Source organism: Mercenaria mercenaria, chromosome 2 (genome assembly GCF_021730395.1).
Source record: "Mercenaria mercenaria strain notata chromosome 2, MADL_Memer_1, whole genome shotgun sequence".
Taxonomy (NCBI): Eukaryota; Metazoa; Mollusca; class Bivalvia; order Venerida; family Veneridae; genus Mercenaria; species Mercenaria mercenaria.
The window spans coordinates 115,524,321-115,542,842 of NC_069362.1; the positions used below are offsets into that span (position 1 = coordinate 115,524,321).

At 34.8% G+C, this 18,522-nt stretch overlaps 1 protein-coding gene across 1 annotated transcript in view; it reads left to right on the forward strand.

The window, feature by feature from the left end:
- Positions 1 to 16,040, forward strand: part of LOC123562476 (kinesin-like protein KIF19) — a 39,553-nt gene extending 23,513 nt beyond the window's left edge. Inside the window, exons 6-19 of the mRNA XM_053537617.1 lie at positions 370 to 495; positions 1,796 to 2,075; positions 6,741 to 6,925; positions 7,827 to 7,986; positions 8,447 to 8,621; positions 8,808 to 8,878; positions 9,065 to 9,249; positions 9,570 to 9,783; positions 10,580 to 10,695; positions 11,611 to 11,705; positions 12,025 to 12,670; positions 12,966 to 13,056; positions 13,472 to 13,513; positions 13,706 to 16,040. Coding sequence (XP_053393592.1) covers positions 370 to 495; positions 1,796 to 2,075; positions 6,741 to 6,925; positions 7,827 to 7,986; positions 8,447 to 8,621; positions 8,808 to 8,878; positions 9,065 to 9,249; positions 9,570 to 9,783; positions 10,580 to 10,695; positions 11,611 to 11,705; positions 12,025 to 12,670; positions 12,966 to 13,056; positions 13,472 to 13,513; positions 13,706 to 13,845 — 2,526 coding nt within the window. The 3' untranslated portion in view covers positions 13,846 to 16,040. The remainder of the gene's footprint in view (positions 1 to 369; positions 496 to 1,795; positions 2,076 to 6,740; positions 6,926 to 7,826; positions 7,987 to 8,446; positions 8,622 to 8,807; positions 8,879 to 9,064; positions 9,250 to 9,569; positions 9,784 to 10,579; positions 10,696 to 11,610; positions 11,706 to 12,024; positions 12,671 to 12,965; positions 13,057 to 13,471; positions 13,514 to 13,705) is intronic.
- Positions 16,041 to 18,522: the final 2,482 nt, after the last annotated feature.

Below are 18,522 nucleotides of genomic sequence, written 5' to 3' on the forward strand. Positions count from 1 at the left end.
ATTAAATTCAAATTAATCTTTCATGGGAAGTATACCAATAAAAATTAAATATATCTTCAAATTTTATCAAGCAAATTATGTTGTATTTACTTACCGCTGGGTGATATTTCGAGAATTTGATTGTCAAATTAACATTTGTAGCGTTAAAAGTTCTTGTCAATTTTTTACTGCAAACAAGGTTTTTTATTACATAGTTGCAAATAGAATGTTCCCGGTGATTTCACTTGCCGGGAAGTCTGAATAATGAAAAGATATATTATCTACATGCATAATTAAATGAAAAATTAGTGAACCTGAATATGCTCTCTTCACAAATGTTATGTAGCAGTACGTCAAATTATATTTTTATAAATTATATTTCTGTCTCAGATATACAACGAGATGATAAGGGACCTTCTCAACCCTAGTTCTGGTATATTAGACCTCAGAGAAGATTCGAAGGGTGGTATACAGGTTGCAGGACTGACAGAGGTCAAAGCAAGATCAACAGATGAGGTATTATAAACAGATAAATTAGGTTTTGGCGTTGTGCAAATTAAGTGTAAATATGGCCAGATATCTTTGAGAAGGGCAAGAATTAAGTCCAACACGAAAAATCACATTCCATTTTTAAAAAGGGCAAACATGAATACATCACTTCCCAACAGTGATATATAACAGAGACGCCGGGCAAACACAGAAAATATAAAAGATTTCAATGAATATTTTATAAACTATGTTTGCTCCACTGCTTGAATAATACAGATTTGTCATATTTCAGTTTTTACTTGGCATGTTATACAAGCAGGATCAGAGTTATCATATTTTGAGAATATAATTGTTTCAACCTTGTTCAGTATTAAATTCGATATAATACCTTTGTCTTATGTTTCAATCGACTCGGTAAACATTTCACAAAAAGCTGATATCTGTCATGGTATGAACATTCAGACAGGAAAACGCCATATGCTATTCGTGAAAACAGAAGTAGTTATGCATATTTAATGAATGATTCAAACAATAATTATTCAACCGAACTTTGATCAGTCTGTTGTGTCTTGTGCTGCGATTGTAACGTAGACAATGGCTCAATTAATGGATTTACTTACTGAAGGTACATACAGTCATTTTGCCAAGACATATCCTAAGTTTTGATTTTAATACCCATGTAGTACAATTGTTATTTGCCCACATATCGGTCAAGGTCTTTTGCAGCAAACTACTGTGAACTATTGGCCTCCACACCAAACTTGTCTGTAATTATATTTGATGGCCGCAATGGGATCGATACTTCCAAGGTCGTTTAATAAAAATATTCGGATATTCGACACAGTCAAGCTTGAAGCGTTAGTTTTTACTTCAAATATTAACATGACTCTTGCATCTTCATCTACAGCCTCTAAACTGATCCATTTGTAGTCAAAATTTGTAGATCTAACATGATATACTCTAATCTTTATATGTTATAAACAGGTATGTATATATGAAGAAAACGATTCTCATGGGGGCGTCTATAGCAAGTTTAGTACCACAAATCTAGGTTAATGTACAATTTGTCCGATAGTAAAAATGTGATGTATTTGTGCTACAAACAAACGTTTGTTTACATGTTGCCGAATCATTGTCATTAAATATTTTTTCCTATAAACATTGTATCAATTATACTATTTTAACGCGCTATGAAACATTGCACAAAATGTTTGACGTCTTAGATTAATTTGAAAAAGTATCTTACATCTCAAGGTGAAAGATTTTGATTAAATTTCAACATTGGCTGTTTCTCCATACTATTCTCGTAATAACAATATACTTTTAGGTCATGAGAGTCCTGTTACAAGGCAACACCCAACGTACACAGGAGCCCACTGCAGCCAACAAAACCTCTTCTCGTTCACATGCTGTACTTCAAGTAATCGTACGGCAACAGAATAGAGTGAAAAACACGATGCAAGAAGTACGCACGGGAAAATTGTTCTTGATAGATCTGGCTGGATCAGAGAGGGCGGCAAACACTCATAACAGAGGGAAGCGTATGGTTGAAGGTGCTCATATAAACAGATCACTGCTCGCTCTGGGCAACTGCATTAACGCGTTAAGTGAGTTTATATGCACTCTACTTTATTTGTTTTATTATGTTCTTTTCTTACAGATACTAATATAATACAAAAAAGAAATTTTAGACTGCTACAATATAACACAAAGGATATTCTTTTTTTATTTTTAATCATTTTTGTTTCATTCACAGAAAATAAACTGCAGTTGCATTACAATAATAAAAGGGATATACAACTTCTAAAAAATATTGCGATGCATTTCTTTTATACACTTTATACTCAGCGGCTTTGCCTGTTTACATACGAAACACCCAATTATGTTTTGTTAAAAAAAGAAATTCACAACAACCATACAGTGATACAGGGACTCGCATAACATTCTCGTATTTGTCTTATTTTCTACAGGTAGTGCATTAATTCTCAACATGACTTTCTTTTGCGATTCGCTAATTTGTTTCAGTTTAGTACCGTTTGGCTTGACATTTTTTCATGACCTGCCACAATATATGAATAAAATATATTTGTAGCTGCGGTTTTCTATTAGCTGTTTCTACGGTAGCTTTGTTGATGTTCACAAGAAGCCATCTGTTTCTTTTATTGATTGCATTAAAACACTCTGCATGTGGCTCGTAATTTTATAGCATATTTGTCGATTGCCTAATCTTGTTGGATCTGTTAGTGCATCATTTATGTATGATTGCATGTTTCTTGACAAACCATAACATGCCAGTGACTTTCAGTTACAATATATCTAAGAAATATAATGTTACAACAAGCTCAGAAATGCACTAAATTGTTGCAATTTGTGTCACTTTAAGTAGCTACGAAATTGATTTATGGTCTAATTTAGATTTTTTACCGGTGCAGTACGCTCATTGTAAGACTTGGGTACTTAATTTGGGTAATCAAGTGTTACAAAAATATGGTGGCTGATTTCTGCCATCTCGTTCTGGCGTGTTGGCGCGTTTGCAGGGCGCCAGAACGCCAGGACGACAATTATACGCGCCAAGACGACAAACAAGGCATTTATCGTTCTGGCGGGGGCGCCAACACGCTAAATTGGGAAGTTGTCGTCCTGGCGTTCTGGCGTCTTAGCGCGTTTGCAGGGCGCCAAGACGCCAACACGCCAAGACGACAAATGAACGCGCCAAAACGACAAATATGAACTTTGTCGTCTTGGCGCGTATAATTGTCGTCCTGGCGTGTTGGCGTCTTGGCGCCCTGCAAACGCCAACGCGCCAACACGCCAAGACGACAAATGAACGCGCCAAAACGACAAATATGGATTTTGTCGTCTTGGCGCGTATAATTGTCGTCCTGGCGTGTTGGCAACTTGGCGCTCTGCAAACGCGCCAACGCGCCAGAACGAGATGGCAGAAATCAGCCACCATACAAAAATGTACTAGGTTGATAGGATATGTTAAGGACTACCTAAAAGTAATTAAGCAAGGAAGCAGATTAATTGATACCATCAGAGTAAAGGATATAAAGTATGATCTTTTCTTTCTTGTAAATTTGGCACAAACAGACCAAGATTTAACGCCGTTTAGTGTAACGAGTACATTGTACACAGCATATAGTATACATATTGTGATACTAGCTAACAATGCGATATGCATGAGCTTTTACGTTCACGATTCGATTATTTTTGTCTGTACATAAGATAAAAGACACACGAATTTGGTGAACTCCCATTGGCTGCTAAATATACCTCAAAAGAACAGAGCCCGCCCGCTTATCTTAGTAGGGAGAGCGTTGGTCTACGGATCGCGGGGCCGCGAGTTCAATCCCCGGGGGTTGCGTATGTTCTCCGTGACGATTTGATAAAAGACATTGTGTCTGAAATCATTCGTCCTCCACCACTGATAATTCATGTGGGGAAGTTGGCAGTTACTTGCGGAGAACAGGTTTATACTGGTACAGAATCCAGGAACACTGATTAGGTTAACTGCCCGCCGTTACATGACTGAAATACTGTTGTCAAAACGGCGTTAAACCCAAAACAAACAAACGTCAAAAGAAAAGTTTGATAAGTATTCAAACTAGTTGCCATTATATTTCTATCTCTTTGAATTGTTATAAACTGTAATATGACAATGATTTACGTTCGAGTAAGTTCAATTAACCCTACAGCAGCTTTCATCCCACAGATCGTTTCATTTTTGCTTACTATACAACATTCTGGTCTACGCTGGAAGTTCATTCTTGGCACTCTGCTTTCATACTGATTCTGTATTTGGTTCTCATTGCTTAGAACGCACTTAAAGCGATGATGCCATTTTTTGTAATCAACTAATGGGGTTTGAATACCTGCTTTGGTCCACTTTCTTTCCTCTTTCCTGTTAATCTGTCAAGTTCACGTGTTTGGTCTACTGGGTTTTCTGTTATCCCGTCGGGCGTCCATTTGTATCTTTTCAATCAATTTCCGCCGCTATTGATTACACATTGATATTTGTAAAGCTAAATTTTAAATCATTTAATACGTTTAATGGATGTCAGTTATACATATAATATATTTAATGACATTTTCAAAAGGTATACACATCGTTGCGTGATTTTAAATGCTTTGATATTTAAGCCGCGGAAGTTCTTCGCAAAACATTAAAAAAAATGATAATCATATTTACTTCACGTGACCATTTCCAAAGTTAATAAGTACAATACGACTTTCAATTCAATTTACGAGTTTCCTTGTCATTAAGTATTAACGGAATTCTATGGATGGGCACCTTGTTTCAAGATATCATTGACAGTTCTTACTTTGACTGACAGTTCGTATTGTCCTAGGATGATTGTTGGTTGTCTCTAAGCTTGGAATGTTTTGTCAATATCAGTCAAACGAGCGAAAACATAAAATACAGCGCTCGTACGTAATAGGTAGCATACCTTTGTTGTCAAGGACTGAGTAACCAACGATTCTGTGTCGACTGGTACATTCAAACGCTTCCCACGAAACATGATGAATGGTAAATTGGACAAATGATGAGCCAGGTCGTAAACATGCGTTTCAACTTTTTTAACTCCGTCTGTTTGAACGATTGTCTTTGTCATATCTAATAGTATCTCAATTTTTATTATGTCACAATGACAGTTTGTGGTGTTTTCAATTTGAAAAAAAAAAAGTTTATTAGAAGATCATATGCTGGCAAATACCAAAATCGTAGTACACTCCGATTGATTGAGATTGATCTTAAACGATTATTAAAAATATGCCACGCATCAAACACTGACTCAAACTAGCCAATACAGAACTCTAATTATCAGTCAAAGTAGAATAGACCCCAACATCTCAAAGAAGAAGATGTAGTAACAATATGATTTAAAATACAAGACAGAGGTGAATTTTGACGGCTACCTCACGACACGTAAGGCTGATTTGAAAGTTATGAAACCTAAAAGATCTTTTTAAAAAAAAAGCGCAATTGGAATAAGTTTACAGCTAATAATCACGTGATCAGGCCTCTTGAAATTCAGTTTGAACAGTTATTACTTTTAAGATATTATAACAAGATATCTCTATTCTTTCGTTTGTCTGATAGCTCATTGTATATGTTGAAAGTGAGTAATTAATTCTAAAATATCTTTCAGCGCAACATACCGTTTGATCTTCACGTTTATTTTTTGAGCTATAGTTTAAACTTTACTTATTTGAACTGTAGGTCTTTGAAACCAATTTTTACTGCAGGGCAGATTTTATTGCCCAACACTAAATGCAGAAGTTGTTTATTGAAGTTTTTTTCTTTACATGCGTTCCACTGCTTTGAAAAGAGGACGCCAAGCTGTCACTTTACAAATTGGATTTACTTGAATATGTCCTGTCAGTGCTTCACGTGTTTATCTGTTGTTCTCTAGCTGTGGTACACGGTCCGCTGTCCTGTCAGGCGTCCACTTGTATCTTTTGAGATCATTTGAAATCATTTCTATTTATAAAATTTTATTAGTTATGGGTTGATCTTTATCATGGCATGCTGCAAATGATGTAGTGCTCTTCTGATGGATCTCTTTAGACCTAATATCTTTGGTGTGATGTATTTTTCAAACTTGCGGTAATATATTTGTCAGAGAAATTACAAATACATGTATATTGACATGGATGTTACGGAATCATAATTCAGTCACTTTGCACACATTAAATATATCTGGCACTGACACCTTTATAGTTTACGTTTCCATTTTGAAAATCAATAAATATAATTACAATCCGAGTTTGTGTAATTTACGAGTTCCATGGTCATCAAATATTAAAGGAACACATGAACAGGTAACTCTTTTACAAAGACCACTGACATTCCGTATTTTGTTTAGTAATTGCTTATTGCCATAAATTGCAAACACAAAGCAACCTTTCCTTGACATATAATACAGTGCTCGTATATAATATCAGACTTTTGTTTTCTCCCACTTTCGAAAGACATTAATGTCGTTTTTATATTTGTGATTTACCGTACCAATGCTGCTTTGTTATCCACTTTACTCATCGGATGTTGAAAGAATTGAACGTTTCATTATGTTAAAAGTGATACTTTTAAAATTGAATCTATCTGGAAGACTTTACAATCCGATATAGTCATATTATTGTCTTAAAGATGATTCGTTCGAATGAGTAAATCGGTCAATTATATTATACTTTGGACAACAACTCATTTTTTCCATGAAATGAATCAAACCCAATTACAGGAGTATGTACAAAACCTTTACAATTTGCAGCTGACAAGAATGGCAAAGGGTATGTGAATTACCGAGACAGCAAACTTACACGTCTGCTAAAGGATGCTTTAGGCGGGAACTGTAAAACTGTTATGATTGCCCACATTTCACCAGCCAGCATACACTTTGAGGAATCAAGGAATACGCTTGTGTATGCTGACAGAGCGAAGCATATCAAAACTAAGGTAAATACTTCACAAAATGTTCAAAGTTCCTTTGGTAAATAAAACCCGTAAAAAGATCCTTTGAAAGCATAGCGCAGCCAAGTAGCATAGTAGCAGACTCGGTTTGATTGAGTCTTTTCAGGTAATTGAAAACGTGCGACACCTCTCACCCTCCTAGCACCGCCCGAAACGGAATTCTGTTCAAATAAAAATGAATGTTCTCCACGTTCCCAAAGGGAAGAAAAAAAAACAACTAACACTCACTAATTCATCACCCAATAAATTATCACTAAAATAAGCATTATCTCGGGTACAAAATGCTTTATAATGGTAACCGTTAACGTTGATGGGACCATCAGTACCAAGTCCTGTCTTTCTCCTGAGAGTTGTAGCATGTTTGAAATCATCCCGGTGTTGAAATATTAATGTAATACTTATAATAATGACTCTTGGGTAATTCCCTAAATGACTTTTAAATTGTATCCAATATTTCATGTAACTGAGTGTTGGTTAACAGGGGAATGAATTTTCTAAATGTTTTATTTAAAATAAATAATTATTACTATATAGCATTTGAAGTAAAATTGAGTTATTATTCCCGTTGGTGACTGTAAATGCATGACTGAAATGTAGAAACAGGGTGGGATGGGGGTGGGTGGGAGTGGGGCTAAAATACAAATATTACCATATGAACAATATATCAAAGAAATATGTAGTGCTCCTAGACATACCATCTTTATAATTATGCTGATAAATATAAAGGGAATGTCGGCTACTCTATTGTAATTTTTACAATAGTTAATAATACTTATCGCCCAACAGTCGACTCTGTCTATTACATAGACATAGCTTTTGTGTAATTCGAACAATTAAAGTCATAAAAGGGGCAAACAAAATAAGAACTAACTAATATAAATTTCAGGTTCGTCGAAATGTGACAGATGTGGCCTACCATATTGCTCAATACACAAATATCATACAAGAACTAAGGGAGGAAATCAACCGCCTACGGCATAAACTAAATAACCCGACAACAAGTGCTGGACGAAAGTCAAATATAGCGGACATACAGTCTGTACAATGTGTGTACTTTTTATTCATATGACCACATCTATCAAACGTCTGAATAACATTTGCCTTGTTTGTATTGACTACTTTGAAATGTGATGTGGTATCACATATTGTCTTAGCCATGTTTGTATATTTACTGTTTGTTCGATTTAGTTAAGTAAATGAAATATATGTTAAGAGCATATATGATTTTTTATATACGATACACGAAATATCTATATGTTTTTATGATACATTTTTACACTATCTTATCTATCATACATGTGTTTTAAAATCACATAAGTGTGCATGTATATCTAATTGCTATTAAGCTAAAATACATACTAAATATAATCTTGTGAAATACAAAAACAGATATGTTGATATTACATACCTACATTTCACTCTGCAGTATTACAAACCATGTATACAGTTATTTCTTGTTTGTATACTACATACCAAACATGTCGGTAAATCTTTTTCCTAAAACAGCTGAAGTTATGGAAGCCAAACGTAATGCAGACAGAGAGCAATTAAACAAACTGAAGGAACAACTGCTGATATCATTCAAGGATCAAATGGAGCTCAGGAAAAGTCTCATGGAACTCAACAACGCCACCATGGAAATCTCCTTGGAAACAAATCGCAATCAGATGATTATTTCTGAGTTAGTAGCCTTAAGATTGAATTCCTCTCGCCGTTTTTATGTCTTGAAAACTGAAAATATTTGTTTTATATGCAAAAAATAGTCAAAACACTTCTAAACGATACATATATTTCAATTTGAGAAATCTTACAAAAATACAAATGTATATGAAAAATAAATTGATAGAATGTTAACTTATATTTGAAGGTGGGAGCTTGATATGGCACGGGCAAGCAAAGCTAAACACCCTGACAAACCTTTAGAGAGCTTACTTGAAGGTAAATCTTATGTGATTTTTCTTGTTTTAAACCAGTGAAGAGTAACAGAATAATAATAATAATAATAATAATAATAATAATGATGATGATGATGATGATGATGATGATGATGATAATAATAATAATAATAATAACAAAAATGATGATAATAATTATATATAAAAGTATTGTTTAATCTGTTTCAAGAAAACAAGAAAGCTATAGATATGGCAGGAACAGGGACTGATGAGATCGAAGGAGCGGAAGATGTCAGGCAGGCTAAAGAAGAGCTCAAAGTTCTTCATGATGAGAAACACAGAACCGAAAAAATCCGAGCGACTGTTAAGAAGGAACTTGATATGGCCCGAGCAAAGACAAGAAAGCTGGAAGAGGTAATGTTTTGCAGTATGAAGAGTTAATAGGGTCAGAATGTTCAACAAGTAAATGCACAAAAACAATGCCAGAATTAAACAAATTGCAGACTGTTGCTGCAGTGTAAAGTTTAATCAGAAGTAACTAATACTAGACTTGCGACATTGAACCAGTAAACTCTAGCCTGTATTAAAACTTCAGACATTTATAATATCACATGCATTCGTGATAATCTCTCTAGCAGTAATGCATTTTCAAGATGCAATCTGGGCCAAAAACTAATTAATATTATGATGCACTGTTCTTTTGAATTGAAATATTGTAATTAACATTCTTACAGATGATTCCGCATCGAGTAAATTCAGAGGATCAAAAAGAAGTGCTGCGATTGCTCTGTAAGGTTCATGAGCTGGAGATTCAGAACACGGAAGTACAATCATCATGTATACTGCGAGATTTCCAGATCAAAAAGAAAGACATGGTGATATCCAGGTTCAGGCAACATCAACATCTCAGTGATCAAATCATCAGGAAACAGAAACGTCTCATCGAAGGTGATACGCTACTTGTATATAACGGCGCAAAACCTGTATATAACAGTGCAATACATATGTAAAATGGCGCAATACCAGTATATACATGTGCAATTCCTGTATATAACGGTGCAATACCTTATATAAAAGGGCTATTCCTGTATATTACTGTGCAATACCTGTATGTAATGGCGCACTACCTGTATATAACGGTGCAATACATGTACCTCTATAACACCGCGTCATACTTGCATATAACTGTGCAATAGATGTCTAATGGCGCAATACCTGTATGTGACTGTGCAATTCATGTATATACAGGTGAACTTATTTCGGCGGCTCTTCCAGAAACCATTATATCTGCTCCTTTATTTATACACAGGCACAAAGTTTCGCACTGAGGCAACGTTTATACATAATTGAATCAAGAGCATATAATTCAATAATATTTACCAAGATAAATTGTCCTTAGAATTAGAATTAAATGAGCTTTTTAAAATAAAAATGTATTTGGTATACATGTAGAAGAGTAAAAGAAGAACCAACGCAGCTTATATGTCAGATCTAAAACGCAATGTTGAAGTAAACCCATATGATTCAACAACAAATTTTCCGTATAAAACAGTAAGAAAAAAAGTAAGGGCACCGACTTGGAAAGATCAACCAGCAGGCAAAGAAGCAATTAAAAGGAATAAAACTCGGTTGGAACTACAGCTCATTGTTACTCAGTCTCATACTAGTAAGAGTATTGACTAAAAAGACTACTGTACACTTGAATTGATATTTGATTCTAACAGCTTGAATTGAAACATTTCAGATAACAAACTGTTTGTATCTAAGGAACTAGAAGAATTGATAGAAATGTACAGACTGGAGAGAAATCTTCAGAGAGAAGATTCCGATATCAGTGTAAGCTCGGATGTTGGTATGAAGGTCAGTGTAAATATATGTGTTTGTATGATTGGTCTCTGAAGTATAGTGTACCACTCTTACTGTATTATCATAAACATGGAAAGCTTCTATATTTCAAACCCATCCATAACTTTTCCAGTTGTTCATAACATTACGAAAATTCAGCTACAAATGTGATATTGGAAAAATATATATCTAAATAAATGAATGTTATTATTCATACGACGCATTATATTCTAAAAGATAAAATCAGTTGGTTTCCAAGCAATTATATGTCCCCTGGGATATTAGATACGATCTGCAGGCAGTGGCACGTTGACGGGCTGTCATCAGTTCCATCCGAGTTCACTATCTAATGAAAGAACTGAATACTTTAAACCCTTTTCTAAGTGGACTGGAATGATACATGTAAACAGTGACAGTGATAATAATTTCTGATGTTTCTGTTGTTTAGATTTGCAAGAAATAGAGAGAAAAAAAATTCTCCCGTTTATGTGTGTGTGTTTGTGTTTAACGTCTTTTTCAATAATTTCTTAGTCATATAAACGACAGTGTCTACTTGAAGCAGTGAGCACAACTTTATAATGCTGCCTCACTGGAATATTATGCCGCAGACCCGTTACATGATACCCCATCCAGTCACATTATACTGGCACCTAGCATAATCCTCTGAATGCTTAGCGCCGAGCGAGGAAGCTGCTAGTACATTTTTTTTACGTCTTTGGTATGATGCGGCCGGGAATCGAACCCACGACCCCCCTCGCTGGAAGCAGGTGCTCTACCACTAGGCTATCGAGGCGGTGTTTCTCCTGTTTGAGATACAATGATTCAAAGTTATATCATTAATATTATTAAAAACGCCTGTTATACTATTATAACGTGCAATATATTTCCACTTAGGAGACGCTCATTCTAAAACATTCCATGTATATTTAGGTAAATGGTTTAGACATGGACCAGCTAAGTACGCTTACTGAGGAGACGGAACCGGTTATCAGCAGACGACAGAGGAACAATGAGTTGAGAAGAACGTAAGAAATTAATATTAGCCATATAAACTAATGTGAAAAAAAATCAAAATGAACAGAATAGTCGACGATTATGTCACATTTTTCTCTAGGGTAGATTTCTTTCCTATAACATTCAAGAAAATATATGAAGCAATTAGCACTGGTTCCAATGACACACATATAGTTTTACGTACAAGGAGATGGGTCAAATAAATTCATTAGTTTTTAGCTGAGAAAAAGAAATTGTTGCAGTGTACACTGAATTAGTTGTGTAAATTATACTTTTACTCGCATGTTTATTCAATTTATGTAACTGGTTTGGGTGTTTTGTGCTTTACAGGAATTCTGACGAAAAAATATTCTCCCACACTCCAAAAGCTCGTCAAATAGAGAACGCTAATTCTAAATTTGATAGGGGTACTTTATCTGCAGCATGGAGAAATAATTCCAGTCTAAGTCAAGAAATTGACAGAGTGACACCTGTTGAAATACCTACTGAAAGAAATAGTCTTGGTGCTCCTTCAAGAAACTCAAATAGTGATAGGAACACCATTGTTACTAACACAAGAAATATAGCTGCCCTCGCGGCTAAAAAGCGCAATAGAGCGCAGACAAATTTGAATAACATTGAAAAACGCGGTGACACACTTGATCCTAGACCGCTTTATAGACCAGCAAATGAAGGTAAAGATGCATTAAATGACAGAGACAATAGAGATGCATACCTTACACCAAGCAGGTTAGATAAACACAACAGGACTTTTATTCCGGATGCTCCGTATGTGTCTATAAGTAAAGCACCGAGTGAAGACAGTTTGTCTACAGTCACAAAGCACACTATAATATCAGAGCGGTCTCTACCGCCTCTGCGAAGGGTAGGAGAGGCAAACGGGGACAAAAACAGAAATATGAATATGAGACAGTGGGTTCCAGTAAATGAACCAACCTTCAACAGAAAGAAAAAGAAAGACACATATACACACCAGGTGTGTTTACATGAATTTGTTTTCTAATTGAGCTATCTTTGTGGATTAGAATTTTCTATTTACCTGATTTTAAGTATGTTTAATTTAAAAGAGGAAGTATGTCTGAAATGTAATTAATACATTCAACGTAATTCTTACATAAATGTTTCAGGTGGCTTTTTTTTCAAAAATGCTTGTGCAAAAGCCAACACCGGCTGTTGAGATGCAGAAAAATGTGTTGCGTTCAAAATTTAAAGTACAGTTGTCCAGTTCAGATTTCAAAACATTGCGAATGTATTTATTGTTACACTTGTAGTATTTAAAGAAGAACCACGGACGCAATGGCAAAACTCGTAGCAACATTGACGGGATAAAACAAAAAACAAGCCGTACAGACCCAGACAAAGGTAAAGTACACTTAAAACGCAAAACCTGTACTTTGAACATGTGATCAAACCGTTTACATAAACCTAGAATTGCAAGGCAGCTTAACAATACTTCAATTTGGAAAGTGCCATTAACTGTTAATAGGGGTGCATACTACAATGATACTGACCGAATGGCGAACAGTGCATGTCATGATCAGATTGAACGGTTGTGCAGCATCTGAACTTTCGCCTGTACGGGTCGCAAAGGTAGAATCAATCGTGTTCAGCATGATAAGAATTTACATGGATTTTGCATATTTCATTTTTGTTGATTCATATGGAACAGAACATAATGTTTGAAATTATGTAGTTTAGAAAAAGATCTTGTTCCTTTTAGCTGTAATATGAATGATTAGTAATTGAGGCTGTTTTTACCGTTTTTTTAAAATTCCAGATTATGATGTAATATCACTTGGAAAGAAGAAACACAACAGAGGTAAGTTATAAATATATGAAGCACTTATTTATAGGACCTGTGAAAGTTTTAATACGAACTTGCCTAATAGATTATCCAAAAAATGATCGTCCGAATATTTGGCTAATTTGATCATGTATCCAGTTTACGTCTCGTCTGTTTGTATATTAATTTAAATGCAGTAGTTTTTACTGTATTTGCTGCTTCTTTCAGGAGGGCAGAATTCAGACTCATCCAGTATAGGCACTCCGATGAATGGCGGGAATGGCGGAAAAAAGCGCCCTCCTCCCACAATTCCGGCTTACAAGAAAGGGGACATCACTATAACCGGCTTTAGCCTACCGAGATACTAGAACTGTACATCGTATACTTCAGGAACATAAAACCTTTTTGTTCTTATGTGAAGATGTTATGGGCAATTAAAACAAGCATTTTAACTACGGACGTACGAACGAAACAATGCTTACATTTCACATAGGATTTGTGATGGGTTTTACCTTAAAACATAAATTTTGTGAAAAGTGGAAGCGGCATACAGAAGCGTGGTTTTGTATTTTAACATACAAAACCCAACACCGAATTCGGTCGAGACTTTAATTTTCCATTTACTACTTCCTATATTTCTATATGATAATTATATTGCATTTTGCCGATTGACCATACGGGGCAGCTTTAACACAAACGAAGGTCAATTACTCACATTGACGTATGTGAATGATGTAAATTTTCCGTCCATATTGTTGTCATACTGCTGAACTTCACTGGTGACTATTTGGGTCATCATATGCATATACAGTTATAAATACACTATGATAACATTAATATAAGATCTGCACAGTCACAATTCTACAAAAAAAAATATTTTTACATTATGCTTTTTATAGTTCTATGTTCGTTTTAATAGCATCTCGTACATTCAATTTATTGTCTGTGATAGAACATTTGAAATTTTAAGCTTGACAAACGTATTTCACTTGCGTGCTTTAACCCTCTGTTATTGCTATGGCAGTCACACAGAAACACCAATATGTCTCACGCGCTGTTTGTTTTATTTTGATATTCCTGTTACAGTTTCAAAACCCAGGATCAAAGGACTAGTTTCAACGCTCCAGTGTATGACTGGTAGCAACATTTGGAGACTAGTTTCAACGCTCAAGCGCTTCAGTGTCTGATTGATTAATTATTAGGTCTTGTAACTGAACAACGACAAAACTTAATTTTATAACATTGGAGCCATGCTTTCTTACGCTACGAATTACTCACTTCCTAGTAACCCATACAGCTTATTCAAGACATAAAAACATCCACTTAAAGTTGAAATGTTGAACTATTTTAGTAAACGAAAATTACATGATGTAAAACTTTAAGAATCAAGTCGGCTGACAGTTCCATTTGAGTTTCTTTGGGCACAGTAACAGGAATAGTGTAAGGTAGTGGACCGGTAATGACACTCGGCAATTTCCGTAGGATTACGTATATTCGTTAGGCGATCCGGCATTCTTCGGACATATAGATAGCTCAACGTGCACATAGCTTTCCGTAACCACCAGAGAATGCCGACACCACATACGGAGAAAACGTAAATGTACGGAAATTGTCGATTTTCATTTCAGGTCCATTACCTTAAGTCACATTTTTCGTTGTTATGTTATATAGACATGTTTAGTTTGGTGAGGCAGTAATTGATGGTGTTGGGTATTTTCTTTCGTTTCGTAGACATTATATTTCTAATTCAGGCCATTTCGTAAGGGGAGTAGGTAAAATTTAAGAGGTCTGAATACTGAAATGTGATGTTTACATTTTGATTACATGTTTCTCAAATAAATGTTTAATAGTTATTTTTCTAACAGTTGTTGTCTAATTATGAAAGCCGTCCAAATGCTTGGTCTATAGATATCAGTATCTTTAGATCCAGTTATCAGTAATTACAAAATATTTTGTGCGCACACCAATGCTTTCGCAATTTTGTGGTTAATTCACTGTGATAGATTATATTTTATTACTTTGTATGTTCAGGTATTTATTATTTTCTGTTTAAATGTGCTGTATGTCTGTTATGTTTTTATCAATGCCTTTTGTACCGTGCGTTTTAATTATACTTGCGTGTATTTAAAGCGATCGAAGAATGTCATTTAAGTTTCTTTTCTAGCATTTTCATTCAATTTCTAACGATATTATGTACTACTTGCATCGCCTATATTTTATGATAAATAGGTATACGTAGAATTTTTAAGGTGATAAACACTGATAAGGTACTTCAGGTGTTAACGAGAAATTATTCACTTGTCATTAAAATACATCATCAAAGTTTGAACAGAAAAGAAACTTTGTTCTTGGTTATGATGTTTCTACACAAACTATGTACAACACGTGGTTTTCGTAACAGTAAATGCCTTTTTAAATGTATTTCTCTGTATTGAATTTGGGCTCCTATTTTAGAAGCTTGACCTTCGTTTTTATTTTTTTGTAAATATCCTGTTCATAAGGCAATATGTGTCTCTTGTTCTGTTCTCAAATATGAACCTTAATAAAATGTGATATCTTATAATTGTTGCTTTTTGTTGGGTTTAACGTCGCACCGATACAATTATAGGCCATATGGCGACTTTTCAGCTTTGATGGTGTAGGAAGACCCCAGGTGCCCCTCCGTGTGAGCGGGCACCTGGGTAGAACCACCGACCTTTTAAAAGCCAGCTGGATGGCTTCCGCACATGTAAAATATGACGCCCCGAGTGAAGCTCCAACTCACATCGGTGAGGGGCAAGTGTTTCAAAGCCAACGACCTTAAGGATCCAAAGAATCTTGTTGAAGATATTATTTCATAAATGAGAAATTCCGAAACTTCAAATTTATGGTTCTTTCTTGTAAGGGGACGTCGCAACGTTTTTTTACATTTACTTTTTGGGGGAGTTAACTTTCATTAATATTTACATGCTTCATCATCAGTTCGATCTAAGCAGAGTCCTTACCTGACGGGCTGTGATTTAAAATAACATTAAAAGACTTTGTCCAAGGTCGAATAAATTAAAGTAATATATTACATCCAAATACTTAATAACGGCAAGACGACCTTAATTAGAATTTGAACATGAGCTGAACGAACCTGAGCCAAAAACTGTTGCCTTTAAAGTTCTTATTATTATTTCTTTTATTAAAATCATTATAACAATAATTATAAAGGATTATATAAAAATGACAAAAGCTAAATGCCACGCCATGCGAGAGTGGATGATGACAATAGGGAAAAACGTATCTGGTAAAAACGTCCATTCTATTTCGGTGCAATGTGCAACTGCAGTCTCGGTCTTTACACTGGCCAAGTTTCATTTGAATATATCAATCCAAAAGAAGTTATTGAGAAAACACTTTCTTTTCTTTTCTTAATTTAAGTGATGGTTACATTGACGGGTTTCACTGTATTGGCCCAATATACGATACCAGCTTCCGTACGATTATATTATTGTAAATTGCCATTTGATTTCGTTTAATCCTGTATAAGTCATTTAGAGGGCTCTCCTTTCCAAATTTTGTTTTACTTTTGCATAGCAACAGACCAAGTTTCATGTAATACCTAAATCGAAACTTAAGGTAGTAAGCGGGTATGATGACCGAAGATAGTGTCTAATTATCAGGAATTACGCCAATATATTAATACCGAGTACGTATATTACAACATAAATTCAGGTGCTGTTAAGTGCTTCGCTAATATGCTTTCACCTTAAAACATTGCAACGTGATTTGTCTTCTGGGTTATGGAGATGCAGTTTAAACGTGTAACTGATATAATAATACAGACGTACGAAATGATCATAGCAATATTTAAAACAATTTTTATAGAAATGCTTAAACACTTCTTGTCTTTCCATTTAGAAGTATGCAAATCATTTGGAAACATTTGGACAATTTCTTCCGATATGATTATTGATTCACACAGTGTTTAACGGTCTAATTAAATTCTGATTACATACTTCTAGAGTTGATTGAGTTTCGTTTCGAGAATGTAGCAGTCAAGTTTCTTATCAATGTCTAATCGTCGTAAACTATGGACAGATAATAAGCAAAAAGAACATTATTCAAACCGTAGCAGAGTCAAAGTTCAGTTTAAGTTTGACGTGACATAGACCCTGATATTTTATTTACCGACATAGCAACTCTTGTACTTTAGACCTGAAAAAATTCTTTGTTTCCGTTAAAATGCTCAAAAAAATTAGGGTAAATTTTTTTTTGGATTTTTTTTTTATTAAGTGAGACTTTTCAGAAATTATTTTTGTGTCAAAAAATAAATACAAATAAGAGGGTTATGTCTTTAGAGCATCAGTAAGTTGATTTCTAACATCACTGACCATGTTTAAAGCATAAAAAGTGCAGTTTTGCAACTTTTTATCAAAAAGTTGAAAAAAATATTCTCCAAGGTCATAAAAACATTTAGGGTCGGGCCAAAAATGTAGGGTAGGTCGGGATACCGGAAACAAACAATTTCTTTTTACGCCTTATGCAAGATCTGATGACATGTACAACATCACTTAAAGCTATAAAAACTTCAAGACTACAACGAAAACCGTTTTAGAACACTTCAAAAGGATATGAGGAGTCTTATGTCTAAACAGTCACTTTGAATTACCTTCATAAATTTGAAATTGCAATTGCATGTCTTTTAATCAAAACATTTATTTGATAGAGAATCTATTTAACTGGTTGTCTAAATATCCTCCATCAAAGTTACATAACTTGATTTTTTAAACCACTCTGCAAAACAAACATGATTGTTTGTTTTACAAACTAATGCGCCATATCTGTATACATTATTAAAGGGAAACGAAGCATTTGTGTAGGAAGATACAAAACACGGCTGCTTTTTTATAACTGATGTGAATTAACACATCTATCTTTCCGACAATGATTTATAAGTATATAACATGTTAATATTTTCTTAATAACTAATTGGTTCCTCTTAGTAAAAAATGTAAAATGATACTTATTGATAGATAAGTTGTTTTATGCAAGTCCGCCACGGGGTCACGAAGACATGC